At 39.6% G+C, this 16667-nt stretch overlaps 1 protein-coding gene across 1 annotated transcript; it reads left to right on the top strand.

The window, feature by feature from the left end:
- Positions 1-31: 31 nt before the first annotated feature.
- On the top strand, positions 32-15937 carry LOC116504588 (thymosin beta-12-like). Its single transcript, XM_032211693.1, has 4 exons — positions 32-97; positions 3067-3218; positions 8982-9089; positions 15602-15937. The coding sequence occupies exons 3-4, from the start codon at positions 8990-8992 to the stop codon at positions 15637-15639; spliced, it is 138 nt and encodes a 45-aa protein (XP_032067584.1). The 5' UTR covers positions 32-97; positions 3067-3218; positions 8982-8989; the 3' UTR covers positions 15640-15937.
- Positions 15938-16667: the final 730 nt, after the last annotated feature.

Here is a 16667-nt window from a genome sequence, read left to right on the forward strand (position 1 = left end):
CCCTTCTTTCCCGCCCCTTTGGATAGGAAGTGACGTTTTTTCCCACCCACCCTTCCCCACCCCTCCCCCTTCAGTGAGAATCATAAAGGAGAGCCGTGTATGTAAATGACGGCTCGGACGGGGCGCGGGTGGGTGTGGTCAAGGGAGGCGGAGGCGCCGAGGGCGGGGCGTGGAGGGGCTGCTGCGCTTTGGGGAGCCTTTCCTGCATTGGCCGCCTTTAGTTGACATCCCAAGGGTGGGGGTGGGGGTGGGGAAGACAATGGATGGTCTTGCTTGTTGGCAGTGATGAAAGAAGTGGCAGCTGCTGAATTTCTGAGCTGTAACTGACGTTAGAAGAGTAGGAAAAACCAGTTCTTACTCCTCAATCACCTTTATACTTTCTGATCATTAATTCAGAATACCGTAATTATTTTACTCTGATTTCCTCTCTGCAGTTGCTGAAGGAAACAAACACACACAAAAACATACCATCTTTTTGAATTGTGATTATGTGCTGTCAAGTTGGTGCTGGGCTCCATTATTTGCTGTCCCTAACCTGGTCTTTCTAACGGTGCACTCATCACCATTGCAATCAAGTCCATCAACTTTGCTGTGCTGGCCCTCTTTCCTTCCACTTTTTCCCCATACAGCATTTTCATATCCAGTTTGCTAGAAATTTAAGGTTGAATTCAGAGAAACAGTGTTACTTAAAATAGCTGCACTAACAGCCTCTGTAGGGTTGTCTTCAGCAGTGTTGATTTATTTCTACACTGCTTAGCTATCCAGAAGCATCTCGAGTGATTTTATAACGAAGTCAGGAGCATCTTAAATATTTGTAACACAAAGCCACTCTATTCTCTTGCCGTTTTATGTTGGTTAAAAAATGACCAATTGATTACAGCATATATCCCCCCCCCCAAAAAAAAAAAGCCTTGTGACATCATAGTAAAACATGCTGAAAAGCTGTTTCATGATATTTCTAACTAGGGCTCAAAAAATAAAACTCTCTGAATTCTGGAAAGCTGCTGTCATAATAAACAAAAGTGAAGAAGATGGCCCTGTAGCTTGTTATGGCATAACTCTGCTCTTTTTACTTCTGACCCATCCCCCTCCATAGGCAAACCTTGACCTAGAAAATTGGTGTGCTGGGAGTTCTATGTGGTCAGGCAGCAAAAGATTTCCTCCACTAGAAATAACGTAATTCTAATCAGTCCAGCCAAGCTTTCTGTTAAATTTCATTGTTATTTAGAGAATAACTATTGATAAATTATAGTTTAGTGTCATCAAGCAGTGCTGGTTAAAATGGAACATGAGTTCATGGCTTGATTCAGCAGAGAGATGCACAGTAAGAAGAAAAAGTGCAAAGTGGTTTATTATTCAGCTCAATTACTGTACTTGAATGTGTATATAATTGAAATCCATCAATTATTTATTTATTTACTTATTTATTTACTTATTTATTTATTATGCCATCCCTTCACTATCCAGAGTTTGTGACGATTTTAACAGTTCTGATGCATTGACATTTGGTTAATTTGTGAGTCTACCACTCCTCTGCAGATTTTTACTGAGTGAATAAATTATAGTCCAATATAAGTCAAATGTGTGTAATGAACCAGGAGAGCTTTTACTTAATCTGCTTGCTGGGTTTATGTACTTCCTTTCTGCTGAGGCACTCTGGCCATTTGTAACTTAATTAGTGCTATGTGTTCAAAAGTGTGTTAGCACAAGCAGAAGTCTAAGAACTAGGACAGCCACATCCTTTAGAAGGCTGACAGAGCTGTTTCGAAGGCTGCTCCCAGCTGAATGCACATCTCTGCACAGACAGCACATTCTGCCACAAAGGGCAGCTTTATGGGCAGGCGCATAGTCGAGAACAGCCTGCTTAAAGCCTTCAAAAGACACAGCAGCTTTAATGCTGTGAGGATAGTAACGTGCTCACAGGCTTTGCAAAGCTCTCCCTTTGCTTTGTAAAATAAAACTGCAAAATTGTCACATGCTTTAGCAGTTTTCAGAGCCGGACGGCATGGCCTTTCTGACCTAGGATGCTTTTTCACTTCCACTGAGCACACGATCTTCTGACACATAAAGAAATTGTTGAGAGGGAATTTCAAGAGAACTTGCTCTGTTTGTTGCAATGAAAACAACAGAGATTTCTGGCAACGGTTAATTTTGCTATTGACATTGGCTGTGTACTTCCTCTATTTCAGGTTGTTCTTTTTTTGACAATACAGTTTCACTATCCACCAACTATTAATGTTTGCATGTGTACCTAACTCAGGATAAATTAACCTGGATATGACTGAAATATTCAGTTCTCTAGAATCCTACATGATGTTTTTAGAAATTAGTATGTTTCATGTGTGTTGACCAGGGAATGCTTGCCCAAATAATGCCCTAATGCATACACCCATTAAACAAATTATAAATACTAAAGGTTAGCATGAGAATGTATAAACTGATTTCAGAAAAGCTAAGTGTATCAATTAATTGTGTACCTAATTAAGCCTTACTACTAGGAAATTCCAAGGCTGTGCACAACATTGGGAGATATACTGTATGTATGTGTGACCCGACAAAAGCGCACACAACAAAAGCGCGCTGACAAAACCGCGTTGCTAAAATGCGATGTCATCACCGCGGTGACGACAGCATGGCGACAACAGCGCGGCGACAGAAAGGCGCTTTGTACAGCATGGCGACAGAAAGCCGATTTAAGTTAACGTAAGGGTTAGGGTTAGGGTTAGGGTTAGGTTAGGGTTAGGGTTAGGGTTAGGGTTAGGGTTAGGGTTAGGGTTAGGGTTAGCGTTATGTTTAGGGTTAGGTTTAGGGTTAGATTTAGGGTTAGGGTTAGCTTTTGAATGCTAGTAAAAGCATTTTGCTGAGTGCTTTGGAAGGCGCGGATTTGCCCTCCGCTGTTATGTCGGCGCGGAAAAGGGCCTCACGGTTTTGTCGGTGAACCGTATGTATGTATGTATGTATGTATGTATGTATGTATACATACAGGTAATCCAGGAGTGAAATCAACTTACTGTACCTTCACTACCAGTTTGCAAAAGTGACTGTGCGCACACTTGCGTCACTCAGGTACCCCAACTCCACACATCTGCAGGACCTTCAGCGTATGCACAGACCGTCAAAAATGGGATGTGATGACATCCGGATGGGTGGGCAGAGCCTCCTGCTGCTCCTCCTGGTTTGCCCGAACAGGATAGAACTGGCTGAATTGCACCACTGAGGTAATTCACAGATTACGACCGTTCCCTTAGCGAATGTTCGAAGTTACGTGATAAGCGCCCTCTAGTGTTTATGAACAAGCCCCAAAACTACTAATCTTGCAGCACTACGGCAGTTGTTCGCCCTTATGAACAATCACAGAGGCTCTGCAACATTCCTCCTGCTTGTTGCCGACAAAATGGAGCTTCTGAGGGGCGGATCTGCCTATACATTGCTATGATGTCACCAGTAAGCTACTCCTTACCTAAGATGATCTTAAATTTTAGCAATAAGAGATGAGAAAGTTGCAAGCTCTACCAAATAATATCTGTGCAATTAGCAGTTGGGAAGATTTGTTATTTAATTAACAACGCTGTTCTGGAATCGTTTTGGCTCAAGAGGAAAATAAAATGAGAGACTAAATAACTAGTCATGCCCTATAATCCTAATTTTAAATTGTCCATTAATCTTACAAAACCATAACTTTGGGTTGTTGTTTTTTAATCTGACAAGTCTTACTTTGCTTCTGTCTCTAAAATATTTGATTGTTTCATTCTTTTAGGCTACAAATGGGTTTCTTAGTCACTAGTAGCTAAAGTTCAAATGCAATAAGTATGTAGTGCTAATCAGTCCCTCTTTGTACAGTGTTTAAAAAGTGCACCTTGGATAGGCTGGGTGAGCTGAGGGTGGGGTGGCCTTTGGTACACCTTAAAGAGGACTGGCAGAGATAAACAGCCACCTGCATGAGGGTTTCCGCAGCAAGACAAAGGCGCTACAGTTTTAACTCCAGCAAATCCTGATTGCTAGTGGCAAGACCAGGAACTGAAGGACAGAGGTCAGCAACATGGAGCAACAGGAGCCACGTGCTGCCTGTTCGACACCCTCGTGATTCATTGTCTTCGTGGCTGGGAACTTGTTTCTGTTTCCAAGTTGAGATATTTATTCTGGCAATAAAGCAGAACAAATGACACAGAGGGAATAAGAGCCTTCCTTGCAAGATGATCACCTTGTTCTGTTTTCTTAGGCTTCATACAAAAATCTGAAACGATCTGACATTTCTAAGCACACGGCTGTATCCAGCAGATATAAAGACCTTTTATGCGCCATATGAATTGAGCAATACATAATTCCTCTATTAATTTATTCTGAATTCTAAACTCTCGAGCTTTTACTTGCTAAGAATAGAACACATACGACTGTGGTTCAAATGTGTGTTGCTCCAAAGTAACGCTAATATAGATATAAACCATTTCGATGAGCTTATTGACTTAACGTAATTGCTTTGATAAGGCAAAATGCTTGCTTTACTTAAGGCCTCACTGTTTGGTTTCAAAGACCACTCTCCTACTTCTTCCTTGAAGAAAACTGTAATTCTTTGTTACTTTTACACATACCATCTACAGTATAACACCTATAAAAAGAAAGCTTCCTTATTATTCACCACCTTCTGATTACATTAGAGGTTGTAAATATCATGGAACAAATATAGTCAAGAGAATTGAGCATAATATTCTGCAGGACCACTGAATTTTTTTTTAAAAAAAAATAATCTTTATTATAAGTTTGTGATTCTGTTTTTTAACCGAACAGATCAAAATGTATTAGCCTACAGTAGATTTAAAATATGTTACATCTTCAGATCACTATTCTCCTAAATAAGTTGATGATTACTCTTTTCTAGACATACCATATCTGGACAGAAAATTTATCCCTCTTTGCTGTCATCTAGTGATCATATGGATTTCTGCAGTCCAAGTATTCTTGTTTCTGCAAGCTGACACCTTTCCTACTGATTTTCAGTGCAGTCATAAGATTAATAATGTGTACATAATATACTATATTATATAACCATGACTACAAACAATGGGAATTTCAGGCCATTTGTTATACACCAACTGACAAAGATGGGAAAGCTTAAGACATTTATGTACTTAGGAATAAAATATGTATTTATTCATATTTTTATGCATTGCTTTTGTTTAGATGGAATCATGAAACCTGAAATACATAAATTAAAAAAATTGTTTTCCCGGATAAGAAATTTTATCCAGCCATTAGTTGATTTTCAAAATACTTCCCAAAAACCACATGGCTAAATGTAGAAGTTAATTCAGAGGGTTAAAGGGTGATAAGAAATCAGTTCATTACAAAAATAAGGAGCAGGTGGAAACTATCTCCTCCATCCCAAACCAAAACAGTTATCTGTTTCCTGTCAACCTTCTCATATTTAATACAAGTTGCTAAATATCAGTGCATGAAAATACAGTCCTCTAAGGATGCATTTGTGGAGTTAACGAGGTGCTTTAAAGACATTAGCAAACTATACAAGTTGAAAGTTCCCTGATCCTGCTGTATTAGATACAAAATGGATAATGAACTTACTGATATCTAATTATAATAATAATTAATTAATTATTATTATAATCAGATACTGGGGGAAAAATACCATTTTGGAAAACCTTACACATTTGAAATATCTCCACATCTGATTCCTTAACCACTTCATCAAACTGGCTCTCGCTAAAATTTATACATTGAAGCCTATGAATCTGTACATCCCATCTTATAAGGTTCTATTCAGAAATGCTATATCCAACATAAGAGTAGCTTTGCTGGAATACATCAGCAAATACATTATTCTGATCATAAGCAAAATGTCAACTTTTTTTTTTCATAAGCAGAAGATGCAGACATGTCTTCCTTGTCATTGTTCCCCTGCCACAGGTTTTCAAAGCCCTGATGCCCATGATGCAGAAGGAACCCTAAGTCAAGACCAAGAGCTTTTGACAGACCTGCCATATTTTTTTTGCCATTTTTAAGGTCACTTAATGTCCGTCTTCATGCTTTGTAGTAGAGATTCCATAAGCTAATTATGTGCTGCTTGCCCTCCAATAAATTTCATAACGTGATGCTTGGTTGTAATATTTTGCAAAAAGGAGACAAAATCTTTCCCAGTCTGCTATCTCCATGCCTTGGATGGTTACATACATTTCAGTCATGTCCCCTTCCATCACCATTTCCCCAAGCTGAAAATTTCCAACCCTTCTAGCTTTCTCTCACAATTCTGAGTCCTCTCCCACTTCACTGCGTAGAGAACTGTATCCCAAAGTCTGTGATTAATCAACAGTCCTAATTTCAGTCTGATCCTGCAGATGAATTCCATCCTCATTCATCACTCATTTTCTAAGTGTTGGAGATGAGTTAAAAAAATAATTATTCGTGCATGTTCTGGAATATATTATTTTGTATGTGCATGTATTTATAGTTGATCAACAACAAAAGCTCTATTATAAATTCCTACCTGAACCTTTGTTTAAAATTGCACAGGCAAAAGAAGATAGTAGTAATAATAGCAGTAGCAGTAATAGCAATAGTAATTATCCATATCCCAAGCAAGACCCGGGTGGTTGAATTGTCAGATGCCTTACTTCCAGTTGCTGTTGTTAAGCATCAGATCTATTCAAAATAAGACTGCAATCATTTATCCTTTGCTGATAGATCAGGGGTGTCAAATTCATGTCATCATGTCAGCATCAAGTGACGTATCTGGATTCCCCCTCCCTTTGCTAAACCGGGCATGGGCGTGGCCAGCATGTGACGCATCTGGCCTGTGGGCCAGGAGTTTGGCGGCCCTGTGATAGATGATTATGTAGATTTGGCATGTATTATTCAAACCTGGTTAAATAGTTAAATCTAGCCCCGTCAGAAGCCTACCCTTCTGGTATGCAGTAACATCAACCTTTATGCCCTCAAGTAAAGATCTCATGTCATTTCTGAGTTCACGGTTTCTACAGTGGCTATGGATCTGACACAACCCCATGGGTGTGGTTACATGGGTGTGCATCAATTGGATTAGATCTTTCCTTGGAGTAAACCTGACCATGTGAACTGATTATGGAGGACATTAACATTTATCCCTGAGCAAGGATAGGAGGAAGGGTTACACAGTGTACATTGTGCTGAGCTCCTAAACCAAAAGCTAAATTTAAGAAAGAAAGAAAACATGACTAGATTATATGCCTAAAATTGAGTCCAAAGGAGAGTTGATTGTTAACAAGTTTTAGAGATGCTATTTGTCTTCCAAATAAATAAATATCTTCTCCTACATGAGAACATAAATATGCAGGCCTGGGGTAGAAAGAAGCAGCATACGGTAAACATTAAGGTCAACAATAACAAATTATTTAAATATATTTAAACTCAGAAAATGTGGTAGGGAGGTCATGTGATGTGCTCAAGGAAGAGACATGGATTACAGGGGCAATCAGGAGAAAAAGACAACGCCTGTATCAGAGATAGATATTCTCTACATTGTTATTTCGATCAACTATAGCTTTTCTGATTTAATTTTTCTTTTATAGTTGAGCAAATAAATGCTTATGATCAATTTATTTTACACTGCTGTTATTCGCTGATTAGATAAGCAAGTGAAGCATCGGCGGAAACATATTGCCATCTTCCTACAGCACTGGGTGTGACAGTGTATTTGCATCCTTGCTCACCCCCCTCTTAGCATAAGGAGTAATCCAGCTTCTTCATGCACAAATAAAAGATCCTTTATTTCTGATCAACGCCTAGGCTAGTTCCAGGAAATTGCTGAGCTTTACAAGGCAGTTCCTCTGAAAGGAAGATTTTACTTCAACCGAGATATGTGTATCCTCCTTTTTGCCTGCCACATATTTGCCTCAAGCATTTTTGTACAGAGAATTAATTTAAAAAAATAAGCTCAGCAAATGTGGGGGAAGGAGGAAAATAGCATATTGATTTTCTTTTGAAATTTTCATTGTCCAGGTTGGATATTATCCTTTTGTCCCTTGTGCACCCAGCTACGTGAAGCGTGCTTTGTGAAATAATAAATTGATATTCGCTGAACCACCCTTGCTGCAAGCTTATCAATATTAATTGAGGTGGGCTGAGATGGGGAGGAGGGATCAGCGTGTGACCTTTCCCAACCCATGCTGGCTCAGATAGTCAAAACGTAGCCGAGGAGGAAGGAGCAGAACAGGTAACAGCATGTGGTTTTATTATCTTTCCTGCCCTAATCATATAAAAGCAGTAAATGTGTCTAGCTTCAATACAAAAGGCAGCCTTTATTGATAAACTTTGGGGTAAATTCATTCTGGTTGATCTGGATTTAGATTGTCTGTTTCTAAGGGAGAAAAATCAGAAGCTTAAATATGATCCACTAGGGAAAAATTTAGTGCTGGGATATTTGTTTAATCAGAAATATTCTGCATAGGGTGTGATGAATGGAAACAAAAATACGGAAGAACAAAGCAATCTTGCAGATCTTCCATTCTATTGTTAAGAGCAGTTGTGCGCCGTGGCTCTTCTGGACATTTATTTTTGTGGCTTTGTTCTACTAAAGGAAACTCAATTGTCTGTTAAATAATGTCCTTGAAGGGGTCTGGGAAATGATCCTCAAGTGTTAGAGGATATTTAAAAAATAAAATAAAATGAAGTATGCTAGAAAGTCAGCTTCTGTGCACCCACCCAGAGTCAGTTTTTCATTAAATTGTTTCCAGAGCAATTGTTAATTTCCCAAGGAATATTTTATTCAGAAATAAATTTAAATCCTTTATTTCCCTTTCTTTGTTATTTTCATGTTTAAATGGTTTTTAAACTTATGTCTTCAGAAGTAGAACATTTATTGTATATGTTATTAGATTTCACATAAAATATGATCCAGAAGTATTTTAAAATATGTGTGTGTGCCTGTGTGTCTATAGCATGCAATCTAGCACCAGTTAACAAAGCCATGGGTGTGTTTCTTCCTTCTTTGTCAGGGTTCATCATGTCTGACAAACCAGATTTTGCAGAAATTGAAACGTTTGATAAGACCAAACTGAAAAAGACTGAAACTAGAGAAAAAAATCCATTACCTACCAAGGAAAGTAAGTGATTTCTTTGTACAATTAGTTAATCAGTGTGTATGATATATAAATTGGCAGTGACCTATTGGACCACATTTCCTTGGGAACTATTCATACAGACGCATGAACAGGCAGGTCCCGCTGAAATGAATGAATTTATTCCTCAAAAGCTACATGCAGCCTTCCTGTTTTCCTAGTAGTTTTAAAAAATGATTTCATGCAGTCATGTATGAAGGCATGTATGTACAAATTATGACTTTCAAGCTAATTGAACCAGTCAGTGCCAAGCAAGGCAATAATTTAATCTGCAATTTGAACTGTTTATTTCATGTGACTTTTCTAAGGCATTGTGGCTGGAATTTCACATCTAAAATCTCATGTAATGCATATCAAAGGGAGCTTTGAAACTGTTTCAGCAACGTGCACGGCTCACGCACAAAGGATTTTGTATCTATTTAAAGATTTGACTGGTTCCTTGTGGCAAAAATCATCATGCTACAGTGACCTACAAAAGCTGTGGTTATAATGAATTTAAAAGTTTTAAGGAGACTGAACCATATTTTTAAAAACCGATAAATGCACAGCATTATTAACTATTGCAGACAATAGTATTCCATCAATTGAAAAATTGCTTAGTCCTGCCCTCTGCTGGTTGGTAGTTAAATCCACCATATAATATTGCTTGATAAGGCTTTCACCTACTACCGCCTTCCATCTGCTGAAAGACTTACTATTTTTCTTGCAAAAAATAACCATTTAACATGGTAAATAGAAAAATCGTAATGCATCCATTTTGCCACCCTTAATCTGAAGTGTTTCCTGAAGGAGGAACATTACATCACAGATCTTGTGACCTGCTAGCTAGTCTAAATGCTTTTCCTATGAATGGAATATTTTCATTTATTAGGTATAATATAAATGGGTCAGATAATATCTCTTATCTACATGTCAATAAATGATACGGCATACAGCTATATTCTTGCAAAAGAGAGAATAAAGAAAAGGATAGTGCCTCGGATTATTTCCGAGACAGATTCAGACACGCAGATAAGAGATAACTTCATGACTAGTCCTCAAACTGTGGTCACATGATTACCATTTGCGAGTTTCACAGCCAGCTTCCAAAAAAAGCAACGGAGAAGCTGGCACTAAAATCACCAGTTGCAGTCCCATGATGTCTCACTTAATGACTGCATCGCTTAGAATCGCTATGGTCATTCAGTGAAGACTAATTGGTTCCTTTGCATGTGGAAAACGTAAAACAATCTCTAGAGAAAGCATTGCAATCACCAGACCACCTCCTAATCCTTCACCAGAATTTTGCAAGACATAGAAGAAACATACTTCTATGATCCTATGAAACAAAACCATTGGGTTGTAAAAGCCTTGCCTGTGCCTTTTTTTCAGCCTCTCCTTCTGAGTCTTCACTCCTTTGCAACACGCCCTTTTTCTTGCCCAGGGTGAGGAAAGAGAAGACATGGGCTATCATCTCGAAGCCTCTTCCTGGCTTCAGGAGCTTTAGTTCTGAGTCAATCTCGTCTTTTAAAAATGAACAAGATTTGGGATAAAAATATCAAACACAGAAAGAAGCAAACGGGAAGCAAATACAATATGTGTGTTGCTTTACTTTATTAGTATTTTACCTGCCATGATTTTACAGAAAGAAAGTTGCTGGTATAAATTAGAGCTGTGATGTTGCCCGTTCCTCTTCTAGATTTCTGGCACACATGCCAGAGGTGGGTTCTTACCGGTTCGGCCGAATAGGTAGTAACTCAGTCGCCGAACTGGTTCCATCTGTTTTAGAACTGGTTCTATCAGCTTTTTGTTTTTTGCTTCTTTTGTTTTGTACTTGAGAGACCGCCTACTGCCAATCACCTCCATTCGACCAATTAGATCTCACTGATTAGGCCTCCTCCGAGTTCCATCCGCCGGTCAATGTCGACTGGCAACCACGCGGAGGAGAGCCTTCTCGGTGGCAGCTCCGACCCTATGGAATGATCTCCCCATGGAGATTCGTACCCTCACCACCCTCCAGACCTTCCGCACAGCCCTTAAAAACTGGCTATCCCATCAGGCCTGGGGCTAAAGATTGCAACCCGCCCGAATGGTATGAATGTTGTGTTTTTATGATGTATTGTTCTATATGTTAAAAGTTTGTTTCCCCCCCCCCTTTTTAAGTTGTAAGCCGCCCTGAGTCCCCCCAGGGAAAAGGGGGGCATATAAATAAACTTAAATACAAATGCTTCTCTGCATGCACAGAAGCAATTTTTTTAACTACTGTGCATGCGCGCGTAGTGTGCATCAAGCACGTACATTCCTAAAGCACGTCCCTGAGCGAACCAGCAGTAAAAGAATCCAGAACCCACCCCTGCCACATGCACACGTGACGATCAGCTGGCCCTTGTGCGTGTGGCAGTGCTGAAAACCAGAAGAGCTGGTCTTCCATTTTCCACCGTGAGCATGCGTACCGGCCAGCTGATATGCATGTGCACATAAGCAGGAGTAACCGGGAAACCTGTCGGATGGCGCACATCCACATGCTGGAAACCGGAAGTACATTTTCCGGCACATGCATGCCCCCTGGGCAGCTCCTTTTCCTGGTTGTGCTCCAGATGAGCATGCTCCCTTTTCAGCATTCGTTGCGGAGGTGGGTTGCTCCCGATTTGGCTGAACTGGTAATGGAATTCAGGTCTTGGTTGTAGAACTGGCAGCAACCCAGGCCTGCCACGCCTCCCCCCAACCGGTTCCCTCGCTGCTGCTGGCCCGCCACCATTTTGGTTTTTAGTGACTGCACAGTTCACTATAAATTGTTTTGCACATATGCATGTGGGGGTTGTGAACCTATAGTGAAACTGGCAGCAACCCACCCCTGACAGTGCCATGTGTGCGTGTGCATGCTCCCTTTTTGTCACTCGATGCTGAAAAGGTTTGCCATCACTGAATTAGAGCCTTCTCTACCTCTTTTGGGAGCACTTCAGTGGTGGGTTTCAAATTTTTTTAGAACCTCTTCTGTAGGTGTGGCCTGCTTTGTGGGAGTGGCTTGTCATCCATGTGACCGGGTGGGAGTGGCTTGCCGGCTATGTGACTGAGTGGAAGTGGTTTGGCAGCCATGTGACTGGGTGGGCGTGGCCAACTTGTAAAATATGGTGAAACTCACTTAACAACGCTCTTGCTTAGCAACCAAAATGTTGGCTCAGAAACTCTGGCATTTGAAGCACACAAATCTTAAAGCTGTCACATTACAAGACTCTTGAACCCCTAACCCTTTAGAAAAAAACCCAGGGGTGTTCAAACTTGACAGCTTTAAGACTTGTGGACTTCAACTCCCAGAATTCCTCCTCCAGTCATGTTGGCTCAGGAACTCTGGCATTTGAACCACACAAGTCTTAAAGCTGTCAAGTTACAAGACCCTTGCACCCCTAACCCTTTAGAAAAAAACCCCAGGGGTGTTCAAACTTGACAGCTTTAAGACTTGTGAACTTCAACTCCCAGAATTCCTCCTCTCGCTCTTCATCTTGATGATATGCGGACGGGCGTTAGGAGGGAGCTGGAACTGGTTCTAAATGACACTGTAAATTTGTGGAACCTCTTCTATAGAAGAGGTTAGAACTGGCAGGAACCCACCCCTGGAGCACTTGTTTCTGTGCAGTGACCAAGAATCATGGGATTCTTTTGCTGTCTTCTGTTACACCTCCTTTCACTAGACATCAACCCCTCCCCAACACCCCTTTGTTCATGCATTCCCAGGATTGCATTTCATGCTCAATGTCCATTAATAGAAAAGATACCTCTGGTGGAACTGATTCCTCCTTCTCGCCTATAAAACCTTCCCCCAAACTGCTGCATTTAATCTAGAGGCTTATGCGATACTCAGAGCAGTTTGGGGCAGAGGAGGTAAATAGGCAGAAAGAAGCAGTTTTGTTATACGAACTTAAGTCCTTTCATGTGACGTTGGACTGAAATCCTGAATTTTTTTAAGCACTGGGTCTGTTCTAAAAATAAATAGCTTACAGAGCTAGCAATCTGATCTCTGGGACTATAATTTGTCATTTGTTAATAGAAAGAGGCAATATTTTTAAAAAAATGCCTTGTCAAGCACAGCAGCTGTTTGATACAAGAGAAAGGTTTCTGGCACTTTCCAATCTTATTAAAATATTCAATTGTTGGGCCAGTAGCCAATATGAGAGAACAGCTAGTTTTCATACCAAGCATCAGTTGACTTTGGGCCCATAAAAGAGGAGATTAAGGGCAATAAAGTTTAATATATGCAGTTGATGAAACTTTGTCATTTATTTTTAAGTGTTAATAATACCCAACACCTGTAGGAAAACACTAGGACAATGTTGTTGTTGATAAAGATGTTTATCCTCCTATACTTCCAAAAAGCTAAGAGTGACATCTTTTGTTGTTGTTAGTTACAAAGTCGTATCCGACCCATCTCGATCCCATGGACAACATTCCTCCAGGCCTTCCTGTCCTCTACCCTCCTCTGGAGTCCATTTAAGCTCACACTGACTGCTTCGCTGACTCCATCCAGCCACCTCATTCTCTGTCCTCCCCCTTTTTTTTTTTGCCCTCAATCTTTCCCAGCATGAGGCTCTTCTCCAGTGAGTCCTTCCTTCTCATTAGGTGGCCAAAGTATTTGAGTTTCATCTTCAGGATCTGGCCTTCTAAAGAGCAGTCAGGGTTGATCTCTAGGACTGACCAGTTTGATCGTCTTGCAGTCCAATGGACTCGCAGGAGTCTTCTCCAGCACCATAGTTCAAAGGCCTCAATTCTTTGACCCTCCCTTTATTCTAACAGAGTGTGGAGTTAAATTTTCTTCATTCCTCTAAGTCTCAACAGATGGCAGCACCTAACCAATCTTTGCTGATCTAGAAGGCTAAGTAGTTTAAGTATTGATTAGTATTTAAAGGGGGAGCAGATAGGAAGTGAAAGGCTTTAGTTGAGACTGGAAGTCACTTTCCTGGGGAAGGCAGTAACCATCCAGTTCTGCATCATGCCAAGAAAGCTGCAAGGATGTTTTTAGTGTAAAACCCCACAGGGTTGAATTCACTTCGAAGTCAATTTTCCCTCCATTCCAAATTCAAGCTGCTCATTAAGATTCTTTAATGTGTTATAGGAGTCCTTGACTTACAACCACCATTGAGCTTAAAATTAATATTGCAAGCGAGACATTTGTTAAGTGAGTTTTGCCACGTTTTACGACATTTCTTGCAACCGTTGTTAAATGAATCACTGCAGTTGTTAAGTTAGTATTATGGTTGTTAAGTGAATCTCGGTTCCCCGTTGACTTTGCTTGTCAGAAAGTTGCAAATGTTGATCCGGTGACCCCATAAATAGGAACCAATTGCCAAGCTTACCAATTTTGATTGGATGAGCATGGGGATGCTGCAAAACAGTCATAAGTCACTTTTCTCAGTGCTGTTCTAACTTCAAGCTGTCACTAAACAAAAGGTTGTAAGTCAAGGACTACCTGTACTGCAGTGTATCTTTAGTGTAACATTGGGAAAAGTAGGACTTAAAATTATTTTGCCAGACCCATAGTGTGCTATGATGTGGGGAGGGGCAATCCCAGGTCTGTGGACTGGCTTTCATCTGCACCATGCCAGAAACCATCCCAGACAAGGGAAGCCCCATCCAAAGTATGCAGGCAGCACATAAAACACGCCCTCTTCGGGCCATGGGAAAACCTCTCTCCACGGATCAGGTCCCTACCACCCAAAAGATTGGGGACCACTGAGCAATGGGATTCTGTAACTCTTAATTTCGGAAAAATTAAAAAATTTGCAGGATATCTGTATTGGACTGCTTGAGGTCCTGCCTTGGACTGCCTAGAGCCCAGGAAATCCTTACCTGAGTCTAATTGCCAGGACAGTTTCCAACTATTTTGAAATGATAAATAAAGATTGGAGTAATTGGAGTAAAATATCATAAAGTAGTTGTTGAAAAACCAAACTCACTCTTACAAATGAAGACAAATATACATGTCGGCAGGATTCTGCAACGCTCATTCTTTTCTGTGCTGAAACTTATGGTGGTGGTGGTGGGGGATGGAATCAAATCCTGGCCCTGTGCATGTCTGACACCCATCCTATATGTCATTTCTCCCAATGCAAAATTTCTTCCTGATGTTAAACAGGCAATAGATCAGAAGGTTTCAACAGTTAATTGTCTCCCTAATTAACTATTCAATTGACTATGATACACCTGAATATTTTATTTCTATTCAACCGATCAAAATTATTTTCTCAAACTTCAGAAACCTCACTTCCAGCACTGTTGAACCACTCGATAAAACAAATAGTGCAAAATGATTGATCTGCAATAGTGGTTGTATTAATCTTTCATAGTTGCTAAAGCATCTGCTTTGCACGAATTAGTACCAATGAAAAAGACCTGCTTGTGTATTTTTTTTTAAAAAAAATCTGTACAAATGTCAAATGTTGACAAATTATGTTTCTTTCTTTCTTTCTTTCTTTCTTTCTTTCTTTCTTTCTTTCTTTCTTTCTTTCTTTCTTTCTTTTTTACAGCTATTGAACAGGAAAAGCAAAACAAAAACACACCTTGAAGTTGAATCAGAAGATATGGCTAACATCTCCTGCTATGGGGTTTTACGTTCTACATTTTAAAAATCTGTTCTAAGTTGATGTATTCTGATTTTTCAGAAATAGCACTTTTTTTACTTCCCTCCCCCGTATATTAAAACAGCAATCGGTTTTAAAGAAATCAAAACACCATTTATAATTTCCCAAAGACACTGCATATTGTGTATCCAATATATATGTGAATTTGCCAAAAATGTATCTTTTTGTTGTTTGTCAACAGAAACTATTATTTTCATATACTATCTGATATGGAACCCCACAATAAACCAGTTTCTCATGTGTTGCCCTTGTTTAAAATTACATTTTCTAATTCAAAAAGAGCTGCACATCTTCATCAAAAAGTCTTTCTGTAAACATCCTTAATAGGATGATTTAATTTCAGACCACAATTAAATATATCTATGTCCGTAACAGGCATGGGGCTTGGCACATAGCAAAAATGTTTGAAGACTACCAAGATAATGCCACCAGAGATTATTCTTTTCCAATTTATTGCAAAATTAAAGTTTTGAATGCCTTCCATGATCAAATATATATTTCATCCTGATACAAAAATGATCCATAAGAGAAAGTTACATACTAATTTATCATGCTGGAGCATATTTACACTTGGAAACCTTGGAAATGTCAATATTAACCCATTTCATCTTCAGATAAAGGGTCACAGGTTTGAATCTTAATCCATATGTCTTTCTGATAGAAAAATGAAATCGGTATTTGGATCTTATCTAATGACTCATCCATTTTTGTTTCTTGGACTGCTGAACCTGCATCTGATGAGCATGATATTGGAGGACTCTGAAAAGACCAAAAACTACTTTTACATCTCAAAGTTAGACAATGGATGTATTGGAGCTAGGTGATGATACATTCAAATAATTTATTATAATAATAAATAATATTAGCACAAGACAATTAATGTCAAAAGCTAAGGCAATTTAGTAGACAACAGAGCTAAAAAAGAAGCAGCATGTCGATTATTATTATTATT

Source organism: Thamnophis elegans, chromosome 2 (genome assembly GCF_009769535.1).
Source record: "Thamnophis elegans isolate rThaEle1 chromosome 2, rThaEle1.pri, whole genome shotgun sequence".
NCBI classification, from domain to species: domain Eukaryota; kingdom Metazoa; phylum Chordata; class Lepidosauria; order Squamata; family Colubridae; genus Thamnophis; species Thamnophis elegans.

Coding starts and splice junctions, on each gene's coding strand:
- LOC116504588 (XM_032211693.1), top strand. CDS start 8,990: ATGTCTGACAAACCAGATTTTGCAGAAATTGAAACGTTTGATAAGACC. Junction 9,090..15,601: donor TCCATTACCTACCAAGGAAA/GTAAGTGATTTC, acceptor TCTTTTTTACAG/CTATTGAACAGGAAAAGCAA.